Below are 21842 nucleotides of genomic sequence, written 5' to 3' on the forward strand. Positions count from 1 at the left end.
CCACTATTGTTAGCTTACCACTTCACCGTGTTGTTATGGATAAGTGCTGCACAGTGATTTAGCATTAGCTAGCATACATGACTGCACAAGGATTCATGGCTAACAGTTAGCCTATCATCAATAGAGTGCCCCAGGGATGACGCTTTTCTGTAGGCCAACACTTAGTGACCATCGCACTTGTTCCTTGTCCTTAGATTGTTGCCAAAAAAAATCTCTGTGGCAAGTATTTTTGATTTTTGATTTTGCACAGCAAGATAATATCAAATGAACACCACTTTCATTTTCAGTTGCATAAAAAGACCTTAGAGAAACATTGTAATATGCAATTTATCAGACTGTTGATTTGAAAGATGAGTACTGTCTTTAAGAGTAAATCCAGGGTGTGCAGAATAAAGATGTGGTTAAAGACTATAATGGTGTTTGTGTAACACTCAGAGAGGAAACCAAAGCCAAGGTATCGAATTGTCAGTTTTTTATTCATCAAATTCCAATTAACAACAGACAAACAGAAACATAACTGTGATAAACTGTACATCCTACATCATTGTGTTTCCTTACATCCTCTCTTCTACTTCAGACACTCGTCTCTCTTTGCTCTCTCCTTCGTCTCTCTTGTTCTTCATACTTCTTGTCCTCTCTCCACACTCCTCTTGTTCAGAGCTCGTCAGAGTGGAAAGCTGAAGGCCAGAGGGGAAAATGAGGTGTTCATCAGTCCAAGTTAGTTCATCAATCTCAGTTATTGCAGGTGTAAATATTAAATCCCAACCTGCAGTTTCTTGGCTGATATTACCATACCTTGTGAGCAATAAATATTTCAGTGGAAACAGACAACTTTTCACTGTGTAACATTTCCAAGTGGTGTTCTGGTTGGTGCCACTGTCACAAAGACAACTGGATGCACATGGACACTCAGGCTCCCCTTTACTGTTTGTGTCATTCTTGCTATTGCTTGTTTTGGACTCTAATTTTAAGCATACATTTTAAATAGTTTGTTGAACCCAGTCTGACTCCGAAGTCGTCAAATAGCAGCGCTTGGTCAGTGACTTCTGGCAACAGACACAGACGAAAAAAGCCGTCCTTTCACGTCAACATTACAGATGATATTCAGGGGGAAACGTGGCAGGACTATAATGCATATAATACACCTAATATGTATTATAGTAGCACAATTATCAGGACTGAGGACAGAAATGAGCTCTACAGTGATCAAGCTGTGCGCATGTGTGTTTAAAGAGAGGCCGAAAGAGAGGGAGCGAAGGTGGAAGGTGGACTATTTCATGCAATGTTTCTGTAAGTTATTAATACTGTAACTTACTCAGAGTGCTACTTCATTACTTTTCGTCCCACCTGCCTGAACTGCCCCTGGGTTTTTATTTATGTTTTGTTATCTTGTGGACTTTGTTTTGGGGTTTTCTGTTTGTGTTTGTCCTTGTTTTTTATGTTATTAATTTGTGTTTAATCTGTTTGCTGTTTTATTTTGTAGATTCTCTCCTCATGTGTCTTGTCTGGTTTTACTTCCTGTCCTGTTTTGGATGTTTTGAAAAACGCCTGAAATACACACACACGCACGACCAGGACCTATACATGCATTAAATGGAGAGACGTCAGGGTGAAGTGGCTGCCTTGGACAGGCGCCCTGAGCAATTGGGGCTTCAGTGCCTTGCTTAAGGGCACCTCTGCAGTGCCCAGGAGGCAATTTTGCACCTTTCCAGCTACCAGTGCACACTCCATGCTTGGTCTGTACAGAGACTTGAATCAGTGGCCCTCCAGTTTCCAAGCCAAGTCCCTATGCACTGAGCTCCTGCCGCCCCCTTTCAGTGTATTCATTGTATAATATCATTGTAATTTAAAATCTATAATATTATACAACTGTAGGATTGAAGAAAATGCAATGACCAACTATTCGTAGATTCAGTTTGCTACCGAAGAATAAATCCCACAAAGTCACCTTTGTGAGTGGGTTCTAAGAAGAAAATCTTCAAAGGAACAGTTGGTGAAAGAGGATCATTGTTATCTTAAATTAATATTTTCCATCAAGTTACAAGCAAAAAATCCACAGATTCATTTTACAGCAAAAGCTTGTCTATTTCCACTTTAACCTGACTGTATGAAAGGTTTTTTTCTTCTGTTTTGCTGCTCATGTCTCGGCCTTGAACCTTCTCCTCTGTAAATTAACAGCTCCTTTATGTTTATGATAACTGTTGCTAACATATCTTTCTGCTCCCCGGTCTTATTCGAGAACATCTATTTATCAAGTGTTGTATTGTGAAAAACATAAGCCTCCAGTTCAAGTTTTCACTACAGTTAATTAGCAGTATTTTTAATGGGCCGTTGGTTCTGATAATTGAATAAAGAAGATGAGACTGGAAGTTTATTTTATGCCTAATGTATCTGTGCAATTTAGCGGGTTAAAAGGGCGTCATATTAATTGTGTTACTGTGTTAGTCAGTGAGTGATTACGCTCTGACAGCTCCATCACTGCTATTATCTGCACAGCCAGGATTATCACGATGAGCATATAGTTTGCTTTTCAGTGCATTCTCATGCTGATTAATAATCAGTTTATATTCTGAATATCAAAACCTTTCACCCATGATTTGGTGCATGTAAATATCATGAATAAGATGTTAAGAATCTTATTCATGATATTAGTTATTAATCATCGTCATGGATAAATGATCAGTTAGTATGAGGTGATGTTTTCTTACATGTGAGGGTTTCAGTTAGCTGGTGAATACCTTCCTCCTCCTCATCAGGAGCTACCAAACTGGCCGCAAAAGTCCAGATCATCTCCAACCAATCGGTGCTCTCCTGAGTGGCCGGGACTCCAACAGGGCTCGATTTTACTGGGCGATAACCAGCTGCATAGAATAAAGAAATGGAACAATGTAAGTAAAAGTAGGATGAAATGTTTTAAGAAGTAAAAATTTAACTTGAACAAGTAAACAGGAAGTGGACAAAATATCAGGAGCACCTACAAACAACAGTCTCAAAAAGGTAGTATGTATAAAATAGCATGTATACTGTTTGTATTAGGGCTGCCTCCTTATAGGCGACCAAATGTTAGTCGGCCATAAAGGTCATTCGTCGGCAAGATTTCATTTGTCGCTTAGTCGCAGAAAAAGAAACAAAAAAAAAAAAAAACAAAGTTGAAACTCTAGTAGGAGCTGCACCTTGTCAAAATATTTCAAACCCTATATGACTGGACCATGTGTGAATTTAATTTGAAAGGACAGACACAGGAAGTGTCCACGCTCAGCAGTCAGACAGGAGTCAGGTTAATTTCCAGGGCTGGTACCTGCGGCTATTCCACAGGCTAGTTAATAACATGTCGGGCAGGAAATCCAAAGTGTGGGATCATTTTGAGAAGGTGAAGGACGAACCCAAGGTGATATGTAAACTCATCTTCATTGGTCGACTACAAACATGACGTATCATCTGAAACATGGAAGTAGCTACATGCCCATTAGCCCACAGTGTCATTAACAGGCGGCTCGCTCAGTGTGTGACGTGCACTTGTAGATAAAATATAGGCCTATATTAATGAAGGTTCATTAGTACAGTTTTGTATTTCTCTGTAATGTAGCACAGTGTTAACAATGTTACTGATACTATTCTTTCTCACACCTTCAACTCAAACCACCAAAATATATCATTTAATAATCAAATTGATATCATAAACATGTGGGCGACTAGTCGACTAATGGACCTAAATGACGACTATTGGTCGACTAAGAAAATTCATTGTCAGAGGCAGCCTTAGTATATATTGTATAAAATAAATGTGTACATGCTGGAGCTCACACACTGTGGTTTATATATAGACACTTTAAGTCTCAGCTTGGTCAAACAGGTTGACAGATTAGATATATTTAAATTTAGTATAGGTGGTGAATGTGATATGTGTGATAGGTCAGGCGTCTTTGCTTGCCTCTAGCCTTCATACCCCTCTTGGCAATGGCGGGAGGAGGAGGGAGACCTGAGGAGAAGAGACACACGAATAGAACGTTAACAGAGAAAGCATGATGTGAAGAGGGACAAAGAAAAAGACACATAAAAGTTGATAAAGCCACACAGGAGAACAACAATCAGTGACCTTCATCGTGACGCATATTTTCAGTCACTCACGTACAGCTTTAGATGTATTGTTTTGCAGGCAAACATGATAAAAAGACTGGCACACACTTTTCATCTTACAGAACATGTTAGGACTTACTGTATCTCTCTTGATGATGCAGAGGACATGCTGGATGAGAACACAGCAACAACACAGACAAGATTTCAGCAGCATTTCAACACAGTTTTATCAGCAGCTCTGACGCTGACATTGTCTGTCCCAATATAGTGTATATCTCACCACTACAGTGTCACTTGCTAACTTTTGGTTTCCACTCCAGTGGTTTAAATTACCACCTTAAACACACCTGCCAAAAAAAAAAAATTCTAACAAGGCGACCTTTGTAAAAGGTTCATAAGTTCTAACTAATGTCTTTTTCAATGGTTAATAAAACAATTAGCAATGCTTCTCAGATCAGTCAGCTATAAGACAATAATTCAAATAGAATTTAGGATGCAAGGTCTGTGTTTATCCTTCTCCAGTAGCTTTGTTTCTGTAGCTCTTTATTTAATCAGGTAGACCGCTTCAGTGATCAGTTTGAGCCCTGATCTGCTGGGAAACAGCTGCAGAGAATCAGAGGTAAAAATCCATTCATTAACCAATTATTGATATTTAAAAGTGCAGACGTAATGGATAATCATACAAATAATTTATTAATTTATCAAATGACTGATTATCTATTGTTGGAGGCTTATTAGAAAGCGAGAACCTACAGTGTATGATGTTTATTGACAACGTACTAACATCATAAGCCACTGACAACTCTTCTCAGCACCCTTTATCACCAGACGTGGAGATTTTTAACAAACCAAAAAGTTTGTCTTGTTCTCATTCCTGGGGTATCCAATATGGCAGCTTGGTTAGTGGCTGTCAGTGTCAGATTCCAAAGCACAAAGAACCCCTTATCGTCTGTATGAGACACAGTGAGCTTTTATCTAACTCAATTGTAAACCCATCCACAGCAGTGACGTAGTATAAAGAGCGAGACAGTCTACATAAGGTGGACGGGTCAAACAAAAGCAGGACTTTTAACCAGAGGACCAATGTTCGTGTCCCATATGAAACTAAAAGTTGATTTTTTTTAAACGATGGAACCTATTCATTGATATATATACCCATCAATATACTTAAAGTAACAAACGTCCCTAATTTAATTCAAACCATGATTTTTTTCTAAATCTAACCAAGTAGCAGGGTTTTCCATACATCCCTTTATTTTATTTTTGGAGCTCTCTGTTTCTCTGGATTAGTGAACACATAAAACAATCCATTGTTTTTCCAATCTGCATTAGATAAAACCGTCGGGGTTGCCATGGAAATTGCAAGATCCGCAACCCGGTGCTGGGTCTAACCTGTGTAACGGCAGCAACAGAAAATCTGTTGATCCAGCGCACCCCTACCCCCCCATCCATTAGCTGAACATACACCAAGGCAAAGCACCAAACATAGAATCTAATTTTGTGGGAAACACTGGAAGTAGTTGTTGACATCTGTGAAATATGTGCTCTTACTTGTGTATGAGCTTTTATTTTGAAGATGATAATAAAGATTCCACTGCCCTCCTCATGGAGAGTTCCAGTCAAGCAGAACTGATGCCTCAAAGCAGAGTCCTGCACAGGGTACCTGACAGGTAACCCCCAGAAAGCTGTGTAAAGGGTAAAAAAAATATGCGTATATTATATATATATAAATTCATGGGTACAGGCACAGGTAAAAGCGGGAGTGAACAAAAATATATATTTTTAATTTTAAGAATAAAACAAATGAAAAAGATGTGCAGTTTGTGTGTAATATTTTGGTATCCAAATTACTCTTATCAAGCCGCAATTCCTTTTTTGAAAGTCAGTGACACATGTTGAACCTCTGACCCCTCTGACCCCGATGTGGAGGAATCCAGAGATGAAACTTTGCAGCCTAAGGATGAGGTGGCAGCCTTCATCCAGTTCAAGACACCCAAGGAGGGTCGTTTTGAGGTTTTATGGTGGAGGAAGGAGCATGCTAAAATGTTTCCTAACCTGGCAGTGATTGCACAGAATGTTTTCGCCATTCCAGCATCAAGCACCGACAGTGAAAGAGACTTTCCCTCCGCTGAATTTGTAATTCAAGAACGGAGAACCCAGCTTAATGTAAGCGACTGTAGCCTGTGTGTGTTTAATCACAGGTGTGGGTCGGGTTGCAGGACTTTCATTAACGTGCACAGGCAGATGCAGATTTGACTTAGACATAATGACAGGTAAAGCTCTGGTACTGAGCTTTACAGGTGTTGGCAGGTGCGGGTTTTCAAAGATGTACCTGTGCAGGACTCTGCCTCACAGTCTTTAATTCCTCTGTCACTAGTTTTTGGTCTAGCACCAGGCACACACGCCAGAAATGCTGCACAACTCACCTTTGCTAACAGTTTTGTTTCCTAATCTTAAAATAGTTTTGGGTGATGAAAGCTATGTGGGAACACAGAACTAAAATTTATTTTGAAAAGACACGATGCATGTAACAAGTGAAAATTGACACGTTGTCCCTAGACGTCCAAAACTCATGCTAGAGGCTTTCTAAAGCATAATTGAAGCCGAGGGCTGCTGATCTAAACAGCCTTAATAAGGGCTTTATTAACTAGTAATAAAGCTGTTAACTACAATTTATAAATCACTTTTAAAGGATGACTTAAATGAGAGCGTTATCAAGATATTTACTGAGTCATTACTGTTATTATCTGTCTTTTCTGATGACTTCCACCACAAATAATTTTGCGGACTCATTAGTGAATGTGTGTGTTAAATACACACGGCAGGAGACGGGTAACGTCAGGGTTCAACGGTTAACAAAGCCGGTAACGTTTCTGGTGCTTAATGATGCAAAGGAGGCATTTTAAAGCAAAGCCAGTCAATTACACCCAAAATTATAATTATTTCAGTTTTATTTTGACACTTCTTTGCTCTTCACGATGGCTTTGTCCCAGCAGCTGCTCTCATTAATTGATCTTTTTAATATTCCCCCTCCCAGGTGGGAGAAGCTTTGTGCCTGTTTGTTGCCCAGTGTGGAGGAGGCGTATAATGGATCCTCATAAACAGCTGATTAATGCACTGACATTTCTTTGATTGGCACTCCACACAGATACACCAGGAATAGAGAGCTAGCTTCCCCCCTGCCAACTCTCTGTCATCCCTTTACTGCCGTTACTCATTCAGTCAGTCTCTCTTTCACTTTACTTTTCCTCTATCCTTCTTTCTTTGATTCTTCTGTCTCTTTTCTTCCTCTCCACTTTCTATAAATCCATTTTCTGTCTCAGTTTCATTTTCATGCTCTCATCCTGCGTCTCTAATCTCCCGCCTGCATCTCTCCACCTTTAGTTTGTGTAGTTTAACAGTCACATCAAAATGATAAAACACAAAGAAAAGAGATTAAAAATACAAATTGTGCCGCAGAGATAAAAGAATAAACCCAGAGGCTTCTGAGAAACCGTCAGGAGGAAAAGAGCAGGAAGTGGCTGTAAGAAACAAACCAGAGCTGGAGAAGAGAAATGATGGAGAGATTTATTCTCTTTGTTTTTCATTATTTTTATACATCATTCTTAACATCGCTCTCTTTCCTTTCTTTGCCTGTTTTTTGCTTCTTTCTTTTTTGTTGTTCTTCTCATCCTTCCTTTCTGTCTCTCTTACTTTTTCAGTTTACTCTTTCTTTCTTCTCTCTTCTTTCTTCCTTTCCTTCTCCTTCCGTCCTCTGTGTTTTACTTTTTCCTTCCCCCTTCACATCTTTCTTTCTTTCTTTCTCTTTCTGTTTTCCTCTTTTCATCCTTCCTTCCTTTCCTTCATTCTTCCTTTCCTCAACCATCTCCCCTTATCTTCCTTTCCTTGTCCTTACTTACTTTCTGTGTTTTTACTTCTGCCTTTTGCTTTCCTTCCTCCCTTCACATCTTTCTTTCTTTCTTTTTGTTTTCTCCTTCCTTCGTTCCTTCCTTCCTCTCTTCTTATCTTCCTTTTCTCCTTCCTTTCTGTTTTCTTTCTTTCTGTCTTTCTCTCCTTCTATTTTCCTTTTTCCTTCTTTCCTTTCTTCCTTACTTCCCTCATCCTCTCTCCTTATCTTCCTTTCCTTCTCCTTTCTTTCTCAGTTTTTTACTTCTTTCTGTCTCTTTCCTTCCTTCCTTGACTTCTTTCTTTCTTTCGTTCTCCTTCCATCTTTCCTTCCTCCCCTCTTTCCTTCATTCCTCCCCTTGATTCTTTCACCCCTCAATCCTCTCTCCTCATCTTTCTCCCTTTCTCTCCAATTTTTGCTTCTTCCCTTCTTCACATCTATCTTTCGTTCTTTGTCTGTCTGCCTTTCACTTTCCTCTGCCCCTCCCTCAAGCCTCCCTCTTTCCTACTTTGCAACTTTTCCCTCTCCTTCCTTCCTTTCTCTTTTCTTTTTTTTTACTTCTTCTCCTTTTCTATCCTTCTGTCTTCCTGTCTTCCTTCCTGGATGTTTTTCTTTTTTTCTCTCTTTCTGTTTAACTCCCTTCTTCCTTCCTCCTGTTTTCTTTTTGGTTTCCTTCCTCCCCTCCTTCTTTCCTCTCCCTGCTTTTACTTTTTCCTTCTGTCCTTCTTACCCTCTTTCTCTCAATCCTCTCTCCTTATCTTCATTTCTGTCTGTTTCTCTCTTTCCTTCCTCCTTTCTTTCTTTCCTCACACGTGTCACTCTGACACTGAACAGTGATATAGTGAATAAGTTTTAACACCCTTGTCATTAACGTCTGATCTGAACTAGAAAATAAACATTGGATGCTTTTAACATTTCATCTGTCTCAATCTAAGTAGTTTCCCTTTTCAAAAATAATCACATACATTAGGAGGTACTCAGATTTTTCTGCTTCTCTGTCAGAGAGAGAAAGAACGAGAGTTTGATTTTAGTGTTGGTGGTGGTGCTGCTTTGTCTCCACGCGCTCTGTCTCTGACATAGACTGTGTTTTTCTATACTGTATGTCTACGCAAGTGTCTTTGTCTCCCCATTTCTATACTATCTGTAGGCCTATTATTTTGATGCTGCTTCTCCACACACACACACACACACACACACAGCTCTATCTCTGCTCTTTCACGACGACAGGGAGAATTGCATTTCTTCTTTATTGTCCGAGAATGTCTCCTCGCTGTTTCATTTACACACACTGGCCTTTATTGAAATGTCATGATGGGAGAAAAGCCTTGTGATTAAAAACGCAGCCCGGCATTTTGTCATTGTCAACTTGCAAATATTTGCCTCAGAAAATGGAAGATAACCACAACGTACAGGAGACGCTTCGCCTTTCATATGCATTTCCTCCTCAGCTCAGCACTATCCTTGGCCCTGGGAGGAACGTTTCCTCGACTCAGAGTAAAGATTTCAAACTTTTATTGATATCGCCGCCTGACATATAGAAGATAAATGAATCAATCTCATTCAGGGACTCTGTATTCTCTTCTCTCCGTTGAAGTTTTTATGGATTATCATGTTGGCCACATCAGCTTAAATGTATTCTTCAATGTCAGCTGTCACCACAAAATAAATCTGCAAAATTGCACAAATGATTCAGTTTGAAAGATTTACTGTTGTCATTAGACACAGTAGTTGTAACCCAGCTCTTGGATGTCTGCTGTAAGCTTGTGTATCACACGGCTTCTTGGTCGTTGACCATTGTTAGCAGGTCCAAAGGAAACAAAGACAAACATGCATTCAACACCAGTAACCCATGCACACTTTGAGTTGTGATGCTTTAAAAAAAAGGATATAAGAATACACAAACTGGAGACAAATTAAAGACAAAAAACCCAAAATGAATGAAATGTTACAACTAAAGATGCTTCCATGCAGTAAATTTACCTAATTGCTCTCCACCACCATCATCAAAACACAAATAATGGTGTTCAACCCTCTCAAACAGTGTCAGATATTTGGGAGAATTTATTATAAGTACTGAATATTGCAGTGACTGAACACCTTTCTAGACTTTGATGTTATTTCTTCCCTTTAATTTGCCGTCCATCTGTAGCTGAGAGGCTGATAAACAGTTTACATTTGAAAGCAGGCAAAAAAAAACCCATCCTGAGCAAACAAGTTAACAAGTTTCACATCAGGAAACTTCAGGATGCTCAAAGGGTAAATCAACCCTGAACACGAGAGCTAGCATGGCTAGTAAGCTAGTCACGCATGGTACTATGCAATTGCTCCGACGGCCCATTACACCAGAGCCCCAAAAGTTTGAAAATGTTCCACTGGAGTGAAAGCCTATTTGTCTAACAGGGCATTTTCTGGAAAACAAACGCCCATACACACTCTCCCCGCAGTTAGAGAGATTCATGGCCTGCAATCAGTCGGCCCTGCCGCTGCATGTTTCACACCCTCTGTTCAACTTTGGTGATGTTTGACTTGCAAATTTGCACTGTTGACCAGTAGTAAGCTATTTTAAAGGAGCTACCCTTTGACAAAATGGTGAGTTGGACAGTCAAAAATGGAGGACGCTATCACAGCTTGTTGCACCAACAAGTATAATTAAACCCTCCTCTACTAACTGCTCCACAAAAAGGAAATGGGTTTGCACTTGCTAAATTATAGTCACGTTAGCGACTGAGCAAAGAAAGCTTGTTAATTGGCATTCAGTATTGACTTATTGTCCTGTCAGCGACTGAACTATTGAGCTAGCCAACTGACGTAGCATTTTAAGACTTAGCCTTTTGTCCTGTTAGCAACTAAGCTATTGAGTTTGCTAACTGACATTTGGCATTTAGACATTTAAACGTATTGTTCTGTTAGCGACTAAGCTATTATGCTAGCTAACTGACAGTTAGCATTTTTTGACTTAGCCTATTGCCCCCTTACTGACTGCGCTAATGAGCTTGCTAACTCACATTTAGTATTTAGACATTTATTGTCCCGTTAGTGGCTTTGCTAACAATTGGTAACTGACATTCAGCATTTACTTAATTTGTCCTTTTAGTGACTAAGCAAAAAGCTTGCTAACTGAAATTCAGTATTAAGACATTTATTGTTCTTTTAGCGACTAAGCAAACAAACTTGCCAACTTAAATTGAGCATTTAGATGATTATTGTCCTTTTAGGGACTGAGATAAAAGCTTGCTAACTGGAATTAAGTATTTACTGTCCTGTTAGCAATTAAGCAAATAAGCTTGCTAACTGAAATTTTACACATTTATTGTCCCTTTAGCGACTGAGCAAACAAACTTGCTAACTGAAATTTAGCATTTAGACATTTAGCAACTTAGCAAACGAGCTTGCTAACTGAAGATTAGTATTTAGACATTTTTCATCACATTAGAGATTGAGCTAACAAGCATGCTGACATTTAGCATTAAGACAAGTACTGTCCTAATAGTGACGAGCAAACAAGATGCTAACCGAAATTTTGTATTTAGAAGTTTATTGCCCCCTTCAGCGACTGAGCTAACGAGTTTGCTAACTTAAATTGAGCATTTAGATTTATTGCTTTGTTAGCGACAGAGCCAACGAGTTTGCTAACTCAAATCTGTCATTGAGATATTTATTGTCCTGTTAGAGTCTGAGTAAACAATAATTCATTGTCTGTTTTGCGACTGAGCAAATGAACATGCTAACTGAAATTAAAGTTGAAAAGTTGACAACTGGTGTAAACAACTGATGGTGGAAAGTTTCAACCAACCGAGAACACGCACATGTATAATAATACCTACATTGGATACCAAGATGGCGCCTATTCACTCCTATGAAATTGCTTGCCTAATGTATATGCCAAAAAAAGTTCTAGCTTCCAGGTTTACCTCTGTAGTATGCAACCCACTGAATATTCGCAGCAGTGTTTCTCTCACTGGCTCTGCCCGTGGGTTTCCCTTTGGCTCATAGACTTAATATTGTAATGATGTTAAATGACAAAATATAAAACCACAATACATCAAAAAACCATGATAAAAAGAATCATAACTGACCTTGTTTGCAGTTCGAGGTGTCCTGTCAACAATTTTACAAACGTTACTTTTACAGTTGTGGTCTATGTGGAAAATGCTTTTTGGGCCGCAGTGGATTTTTCTGCTGTGATACTGCGAGTGGCCACTGGGAAAACTGGAAGCAAAGCTGAGCTGCTTACCTGGGGACCTGAAAGAGCACCAATATTTGTGCTGATTTAGAGTTGATTTACCCTTTAAAATGTTACATACAGAGTCATACATTTTATAAACTGGACACATAGAAGACAGATCATGTATATCTCGATTATCTGTGGTCTGATGCAGGCAACGCTCTAGTACAAGCAAGCAGTGCAGTCAAACTGTTAGTGGTTTTGCTGTTGTTGTTTTTACCAGGAGATAAACACACGGGGTCGTCACAGTATGATGTGTACTCTTTGGATGAGATGGCAGGTGATTGACAGCATGAGGATGGAGAAGAGGTGAAGGGTTGGGGGTGAAGGAAGGAGGAGAGTGAAGAGAGGAGTTAAAGATGAGTGTGTTGGATGTGTGAGGCAGGACTATCCTCACACTGTAGGATAGTCCAAATACATGGTGATGTGTGGGAGTGAAAAGGAGTAGATATGAGAATTGATAGAAAGGTCATTATCACAGTAAATGAACTGCACACTGGAATACACCTTTTACAAAATCAAAGTTATTGATTTCCTGCTGTGTGGTTGGAAGATTGGAGGCAATTTGACCTTTGTGTGTCAGGTCTATTCAGATCACTACAGTGCATGCTATATGTTTTACCATTGTGCTCATGAAACTTAAAGGCAATGCTTTGTTTTACAGGTCTGTTATATCTAAATGATTTATCATTTCTATGAGGTCTAATGGAAAAAGCAATGTAATTTGTTACTTATTAGTGTAAAATAAACAGTTCTTTCCTCTCTTCTCTCCCATTGGAGAACTGGAAAAGGTCAAGGCCAGCTCAGTTTTGATTTGAAGCCCAACATACTGTCTGTAGCAACAAGGGTCGTGCGTCAGTTTGTAGCTTCATGTCACCGGCTTCTGTTAAAAATTACCTGTAGCCTGTGGTGCAGTGTTTAGCATTGTTGCCCTACAACAAGAGGGTTCCTGGTTGGGGGTTTAGTAACATGTTACCAACAGAATTTTGGGTGATATTACAGTGTCATGTACTGTGTTACCACCCATAATAGTTTATTGTTTTTATTTTTTATTCATCTGAACTGATTCACTTCCGTTGGTGCGCCACCAGAAAAAAACACCCCAAAAGATTGTTTTGTGTTGTCATGTCACTACAGACTACGTTATAGAAAGGTACCAGTCATCAGCACATCTAGGTCATGGCGTACAGCGCGTTATCATGTTCAGTGTGTTTCTTTTAATAAAACGACATACACCATATCCTGTTCTGCTTTTGCATCCTAAGGCTGCCTGAATACAGCGGGGATAAGGAGCTGGCCTCCAGTATGCTATTTCCTCATCCCAGTGATCGGCACATCTGGGTGATGCTAGTATATGTTGGATGTGTTTCCACTCACATCACCTACAACTCATTCTCTGAACCCATCAGCTGTATTCGTTGTCTGACTTCCGGCAGACGGCGATACAGCCTCTGGGGGCAGACCCGCGATTTTTTGGCATTCTGGTTTGATTTGAGCGGAGGAGGCGAATTTCCGTTTCCGACTTCCGTATAAGTAAATATGCTGAACCATTGCTTTGGATTCAGAGTTTGCAGTGACGCCAATTATGTTCCACCTCATTAGTTCACCGCACGGACCGTTTAACCTGGCAACAACTGCAGATGTGATTGGTCAATATCACGCGGACTACAAACAGCCTACAACCGGAATCCAGGGCTCTTCCTCTCTTCTTCCGGAGGCAAGATCTCCGGGGTTTGCCTACAGACTCTACATTCACTTAATGTAGAGTCTGTATATAGAGACTACCTACAACTGCAGAGCAACACCGGCACACAGTCCTGTTCCTACTCATAACTCTCTCTCCGGGAACTGGCAGGTGGGTCTTTCAGCCCTGGTGTTTGAATTTGCGCTCGTCATAGTGAGTGACTCACATCCCATTCCGTTTATTGTGCTAACCTCAATATTTGTTCATTGAGTCTCATACCATAGACCCACAAATATTTATCCATATCTGATAATTATCGGGCTTTGATCCTCTGCCTGACCCTCCCTGTGTCCAAGGATATTCATTTATTTAAAAAGGTCTAGGCTGGAGCTTCTGTGAAACAACATGACCCTCATCTATTCAAAATCAACATGAGGTGAAAGTAACTTTGTTATATTAATAAGTAACTTAATACTCTGCACAGAGAGTATTACTGTAAAGTGCTTTATTACGTTCAAATGAAGGTAACTAGTAATATGTAGTATAGGCTATTATATTTTGAGAGTAACTTGCCCAGCACTGGTCGCTCATAGTGTGAACACATGATGGACAGATATGGGAATGAGTAAGTGTGCAGTATTTCCCAAAATGTCTGACATGCTTTATGTATAAAGTAAATAATAACAGGAATATCATCATGTCAATATGGTGACATTTTTGTTCGGTGTTTTGATTTCAGGGGTCATTAACAACCCAAATTCTGCATTCACCGAAACGTAACATCACACCAAAGAGCGCGGCACAGTTGCTCCCTCTTGATTTCTCATGTTATGCAGCTTTTCTCTTTATCTCCAGCTATAAATGAATGGCCTTGTAAGCCTGATCACGGCACCAGTGAATAGGCAGTCTTAAGCAGAACTGAAAATGTTTGAAGGAGATCTTGACTGCTGCTTTTACTTCAATCAATCAGTTACATAGCATCGTTCTCAGGGAAATTCATTTTCTGTTATCTCACGACAATGAAGTAATTAAAGTCTGATCACAGAAAGTGGAATTTGATCACTCGAGACAATTAAGTTATGAGCTGGAGATAATAGGATTAGAAATATGTGAGGAAATAAAGCTGATGACAGTTTCTGTAGTGCAGCAGGTAACGCATGGAATTTTAAAGAACATGTAAACCCGGGAAATCATAACTTTAAAATAAATAAATGTTTTATTTAAAATAATAACTGCATGTTAACACCATGAAGTGCCCTTTCCATCCATTCTACCAGTGTATGATGTATAAGTGAGAATGAGAAGGAGTGGAGCATGTACTCAGCTGTATTTCTACACTGGTACATAAACTGTCAGCTGGTGGACTAATATATGTTAGAGTCGAGGTGAATGTGAGTGTGAGAAAATGCTCTCCTTAAAACAGTGTGTCATTTTCAATACGTCCGGCTGTCAAGTGAAGGGAAGCACACAACACTTAAAACACTTTAAACAGTGTTAAAGGTCCAGTGTGTAAGATTTAGAGGGACTGAGTGGCATCTGGAGGTGAGGTACACTGTACATTACTATATTTACAATATAGTCTTGGGATACCTACCCAGACGACTTAACACCCATTAACACCTGGACCCATCTAACCCTCATGACACACGATGGCCAGGTGGCAGGTGTGAACACAGCAATCACACTCAGGTGCGCACCAAAACAACCACACCGAGACCTTCTTGAAGAGGTGGTCTCAGTCTGGTTACAAACAAACTCTGGTGCGGTTTGTCTGTGGTGAGAACGTGTTCCGACCTGGATCTGAACCAACTGCAGTCACATGACACATTGTTTGGGTTAAACATGAGCATGTTACAGTCCTGGAGGATTATTAAAGGACAACTTCGGTATTTTTCAACCTGGGCTCTATTTCCCCATGTGTATGTGTGCATATGATTCATGGGTACCACTCGTTCTAAAATTGGTTCAGTATTGAGCCGCGAAACGAGCTAAAACGGCAATGGGGGCAAATGTGTCCCGTATAAAAGTGCTTTTTTTTGCCACTGACCAGTTCAGATCGCCAGTGTTATCTCTGTAAATAGCATATTGTAGCGGCCCTGGGGCAGTGGTGAGTGTGAATGAGTGGAGTCAGCTGTCAGTCAGTGTTGGAGCAGAAAGGTGGAAGGTGTCCCCGCTTGGTAATGTAAATGAGTATGTAAGTGTGAAGTATGTGTTACGCTAGAAGAGTCAGAGGACAGAGTCTTTTACGTGCTACCCCCTGGAGTGTTACTGGAGTTTTTGGAGTGCTCAAATAAATGGGCCTTTTTCCCCGAACGCAAGAACAGGATGTCACGCAACACCCCGTACAGCTTTCACAGGCTGCCTTTGACGGACGGCGAGATGCTGAAGTTGTGGCTAGTTGTGCTACAAATGGATGCTAACACTCCTCTCCAGACACTGCGCCTTGCAGACCACCGGGTCTGCAGTGCTCACTTCTCCCAAGACGATTACTGCCAGCCGAAGAAGAGAAGACATCCAATCCCGAAACACCTCTTCCTCAAGAAAACAGCTGTCCCACGAGTAGAGAGAGCTCGTGGCATCACACAGCCCAAAGGTAAGGGAGAGGCTAAGTTAGCATGCTATTTACAGAGATAACACTGGCGATCTGAACTGGTCAGTGGCGAAAAAACACACACTTCATACACACATACTCACTTACAGTACCCAGCGGGGACGCCTTCTGCCTCTCTGCTCCAACACTGACTGACAGCTGACTCCACTCATTCACACTCACCACTGCCCCAGGGCCGCTACAATATGCTATTTACAGAGATAGCACTGGTGATCTGAACCGGCCAGTGGCGAAAAAAAGCACTTTTATACGGGACGCATTTGCCCCCATTACCGTTTTAGCTCGTTTCGCGCCTCAATACTGAACCAATTTTAGAACGAGTGGTACCCATGAATCATACGCACACATACACATGGGGAAATAGGGCCCAGGTTGAAAAATACCGAAGTTGTCCTTTAATGTGCACCTCCTCCTGTACTGCCTTAATATGCACATTCAGCACATCCAATGCTTCAAAACATTGTTTTCTAGTTGGAGCCGCGCCTCGTTTTCAAACTGTATGGTTTGACTAAAATGAACAATGACAGCAATATAGTCCACGATGAGCAGCGCTAAAATCAACCTGCGTAGTTGTCCCTCCATTGTGACATTAGAAAGTGTCACATTTATCTTGCAAGTGTACTCTTCTTCAACGTTTGGTTTACTTCCTGGATTTTTCCCACATGGAAATTCTGACCAAACAAGAGCAGCTTTCTCACACAAGGCATTTGATCTGGTCCGCTTGTAAATGCTGCCGTGAGAACATAAACCAACTCTAGGCAATTATATAGCTTTGTCACAAAATTAGTCCCTGATTCAGACCAAAGCAAGACAACTCTATGTCTGAAAGCATCCATAAACGTCTCATTCTAAGGTAACAAAAACACCATGATTCTTAGTTTCAGGTGATCATACACTAAAGAAAACATACTCATTATATTATGTTACATTTCTGCCAATTTATCCTCCTAAATCCTACACTGAACCTTTCAAGCAGCACAGATGTTGAGATATTATCACTGACATGTTGAAAAGAAAAATTCAATGGTGTGTCCCCTAATTCGACACATGGACGTTGAAAATAATGACCTTCATGAGAGCGTGCCCACTTTTGAAGTCTGCTTCAAAAATGCCTGAATGGTTGTTGAGAGATGCTTAGATGAAACGTAGATGTGTAAAGGATATGTGAAGAATGGGTGTGAATGAGTTGAAGGAATAATAAAACATTACAAGCCCATAATAATCACATTATGATGGAATTATTGAATGACTGTTGAACTGAATGGTGCAAATAATCTATGAAAAGATGACAGTCACCATAAAAATTAATAATCAACAGTGGCTCGTGTTACCTGTCAGCGTTTTATAGTCGAGCAGATCAAAGAGAACGATGGCGACTCCCGACCATGTGATGATCAGAGCCACAACCAGCAGCCAGGCCATCGGTGAACTGAAGGTCAGAATGACTTCATCCAAGAATGACTTCTGATTGGTCTGAGCAGGAGATGCTTCCTCCCCACCGTCGGTTTGACTGCTCATTGTTGAAGCGAGCTGAGGACGGGAGAGAAGTTTGAAACATTAAGACATGAATATGAAAAATAAAGCAAGAAAATTAAGAGAGACATTAAAGAAAGAAAAGTGGAAGAGGCTCAGTCTGTATGTCCTTCGCATATCTCAGGAGCCATTCATCAGATGCACTTCAAACTTGGTGGCTGTATTACTGGAGACCAAAAAGACATGAGCTGGTGCATTTTAGACATGTGACACATTCAGTATCAATAAACTTTGAATAAACACACAACCAGCACTCTGTACAGCAGCAGGGGCAGGGCGAGTTCACTTTTGCTGCTAGATGCTGTATACTAATGTTAAGACCGAACTCAAAAACTACTTGGCTAAGTTTATAAAAAGGATTATGTTTTAAAATAAGAACATTTGTTACCTAATGTAAATATGTAATAGAGTGACATCCGTGCATAACGATGAACAGAAATGAACGTTAGTTACGTAACAATGTGACAAAGGTACTAAATTAGGTAAAGTTAAGTTAAAATTACGTTGATTTTTGGTTTCAAACAGGACACGAACAGTCCTCTGGGTGAAAGTCTTGTTTTGTTTAGTGGAGCACCCATTTAAAACATGCATTCAGCGTTTTTTTTTTTTTTTTGGCCACTTGGTGGCAGCAAAAACAAACTGTAAAGACATATTATCACCTTTTAGGTTAATATGGTGAACTTGCAAACTACTGCTTATTTTCACATCTAGCATACACAATGCAGCTAATTAGCATGTTTTATTATTCTGTCATAGCTGTAGTTGGAGCTAACCAAAACAGTTAAGTTGCCAACCTGAAAGCCCAAACAATGAGCTGAAAGACAGTAGAAAAGCTATGTAGAGCTGACAGGATCTGCAGAGTCTGATGGTTATTTTTGTGGGTGCATCACTATGAGCAACACATTTTACATGCAAGTAGTTGTTTGATCTATCTTTTATATAATATATTGATTATAGCAGCTTTATACTGTGGGGAGTGTCTGTGTGTGAGAGTGTAATCTTGAAATCAGGTTTCTTATAATATGCCCTTTAAACTTTTTTTTTTTTTTTTGCTGAGACAGCAGTTTCCTATATTTCTCTAAATTTGCTGATACCACCATTAAAATTGTCAGTATCTATTAACATCTATAGGAATTAGAGGTCAATGCAATTAGCATTTGATTTGGAAGGTTATGATTAAAAGAGATTTTTGGCTGCAGCAACAAACTGACTGACTGTGGTGGTGTTTCATGAGGACAGGAAGGAGAATTTGCTTTAAAACAAACCTGTTACACAGCCCAGTCACCAGAAGAATTGGCATTATATGTTTCTGCAAACCATAAATACTTTACATTTGCACTTTTCTTACATATCATATCAGTGTTTCTAATGTGGTGTGATACATAAGCTGACCTTTGTTATCAGGAGCTAGAGGGGATGGTGGATGGTGTGAGACTCAGGCGAGATGCCTGCCAAGTTGCAGATCATTGCAGACCACTGTTCAAGTAATCTCTCAAAACAGATTCTGCAAAAAAAAAAAAGTTTTCTTTTTTTTACCGATGGATTTTCAGATTGCTGTTCAAGACCAACAACATCAGCTGTTTTTTGTCAACTCTTTGCAGTGTTTCCCGGCTGCGTTTGTGGCACTGAACCTGGGTGTTTCTTAGCAGCACACTGAATTGTTCCCCAGTGGTGTCTGAGCCTATTAACCTGGGTGTTTTTCTACTGACCAGTCCCTCCTTTCCAGCAGCTTTTGTGCCACTAAACGTGGGTGTTCAAACCTCCTGAGACCTCAGCTCCTATTTGTATACATGTTTAATGTCTCCTAGCTATTTGGGATCAGTAGGGCCTGATACATATATAAAACAAAACAATGTCTTTGAACAGGAAATAGTTTTGAAGAAAAAAAAGATGTCCTCATATGGGGTGTGTGTAATAAAGTATAAAACTGATCACCTGAACATTGTTGTGCAAAAACTAAATTACAAATAATGCAACAAACCCTCTGTGATTTGTTTATTTAGAAACTCTGCATGAATTTTCCTTGATCCATACTCCAAGCTAGGATTGTCCTTATGTCTGAAGGAACAGTCTGTCGCACCTAATCAGTCCCAACGTCCTCAAATAAGAGGATAATAAAAGCTTGTTACTGTTGTAACAACTGTACTGTACTGTTGTTGTTACTGTCAAATTTGTTGCCATATCAAACTACAAACATTATCAATCATAAATAAGCAAGTTCCAACCATAAAATGTGATCAGGTTTTGGACCTTAAACACTTTGGTGTCAGAATCGGCTGCAGACTGACTTGGCAGAGATGGCTGCCATCTTGTTTTTACATGGGTTAGTGTATTGTGCTCTTACTACCACAAGATGGCACAAAAAAGTATCCATGAATGAGGACAAGAGGTCTGAGTTAAGTAGAATGAAGTTTAAGGTCCAACAAACACAGAATGTGATGTCCTCATATGATGGCACAGGGTCTCAGGAGGATAAGCCGTAAACGTAGAGTTTCAGCATATCCACTACAAAGCAGTGCACACATGTAACGCATTCCTGGATCGCAGAAACGTACAGTGCAAATATTTTCCTCTGGCAACTGGGTTGTATTAAAATAATTCTAAATAAACTACAGAAACTTTTGGAGCATTGTGGAGATGGAAGGTTCACTTTGTATTGATGCCTCCTGGTGTCTAAACCACAGACTGTATAAGATAATGGACCACCCTGATGTCACCTTTTGGTTTGTGATCTCCCGGTTTGAAGCCTTGAATTTGACATTTTGGTCATCGCCATCCTGGTTTTACAGAGCCCCACCCTTAAATATGCATAACTTTAAGCCTTAATAAAATGCAAACAGGTGGGTCATATAAATCAAAAAGTTGTCATGAAAGTTAAAATTAACTTAAGAGACCAGCATCGTTTTTTGTACCAGCCTGTAAACATGTTTATTTCTGCTGTAAAGTTGGGGGGTCATAACATGGAGTCTGTGGTGATTGACTCACTTTTGAAGCCAGCCTCATGTGGCCATTAGAGGAACTGCAGTTTTTGGCACTTTTTAGTGACTAGCCTATATTTTAGCTGCTACTGGTTGCTAACTGGCTGAATTGTTTGGATGTGTACACAGAAAATTACTTCCAATCTTTATCGATGCTGAATATCATTACTTGTTTATTTTTTTCACCACTGTCTTTAGTATAACCAGTATAACTTCCCAATGATTATCAACACAAACTTACAGTAAATACAGCCGTATACATTTTACTCCAAGCATCAGCAACACCTGTGCTTACTGGCATGAACTTTAATACTATAGTCTGCCTTAGCCAATGACATAAGCCACCATGGTGGAATCCTACATTTCACACTAATCAAACATATGGCTCCAACAGCGTCATTTTTCATCTCTGGAGGTTGTGACTTGATCACATCACAGGATTATAGACCATAATGATGTTGATATAAGCCTGACTTGTGATACTGAAATCTTCCCACCATAAATTCACTGCTGAGTCCAATTTGTGTTCATTTTAATCTGTGTTTGGTGAATAATATCAGCATATGTAAAACAGGCATGTCTGTTGCAGTCATGTGTCTTTTGATTAATGCTCCCAGCAGCTGTTTATTCACACGGATGTCAGTGAATAACTCAAGTATGTTTTCTACGAGGATGAGGAGGAGAAAGAGTGGGAGACAGACAGAGATTACCCGGGGTGATGAGGAGATTAAATTCCATCTCACTTTGAAAAATCTGCTCTACAAGACGAATTACTTCTCTAAAGAAAGTTTTCATCATTGTATGGCAGCGGGGCCGCGCGCCATAACATGATTATGTCCCCGCGTTAG

General features: G+C 40.0%; 1 protein-coding gene across 4 annotated transcripts in view; it reads right to left on the bottom strand.

Moving 5' to 3' along the window:
• Positions 1 to 457: 457 nt before the first annotated feature.
• LOC117271287 (triadin-like) overlaps positions 458 to 21842 on the bottom strand; it is a 37458-nt gene continuing 16073 nt past the window's right edge. For 2 of the 4 annotated variants that reach the window (XM_078173726.1, XM_033649440.2), the window contains 5 exons: positions 17815 to 18013; positions 12409 to 12450; positions 3932 to 3979; positions 2709 to 2861; positions 458 to 677 (listed from right to left, as the gene is read on the bottom strand). In XM_078173726.1, coding sequence (XP_078029852.1) covers positions 655 to 677; positions 2709 to 2861; positions 3932 to 3979; positions 12409 to 12450; positions 17815 to 18001 — 453 coding nt within the window. In that variant the 5' untranslated portion in view covers positions 18002 to 18013 and the 3' untranslated portion in view covers positions 458 to 654. Of the gene's footprint in view, positions 678 to 2708; positions 2862 to 3931; positions 3980 to 12408; positions 12451 to 17814; positions 18014 to 19408; positions 19521 to 21842 lie in introns of all 4 variants that reach the window. The other 2 variants (XM_078173725.1, XM_033649445.2) reach the window with 2 other exon arrangements.

The sequence above is a fragment of the Epinephelus lanceolatus genome, chromosome 13 (assembly GCF_041903045.1).
Source record: "Epinephelus lanceolatus isolate andai-2023 chromosome 13, ASM4190304v1, whole genome shotgun sequence".
In the NCBI taxonomy this organism is placed as follows: Eukaryota; Metazoa; Chordata; class Actinopteri; order Perciformes; family Serranidae; genus Epinephelus; species Epinephelus lanceolatus.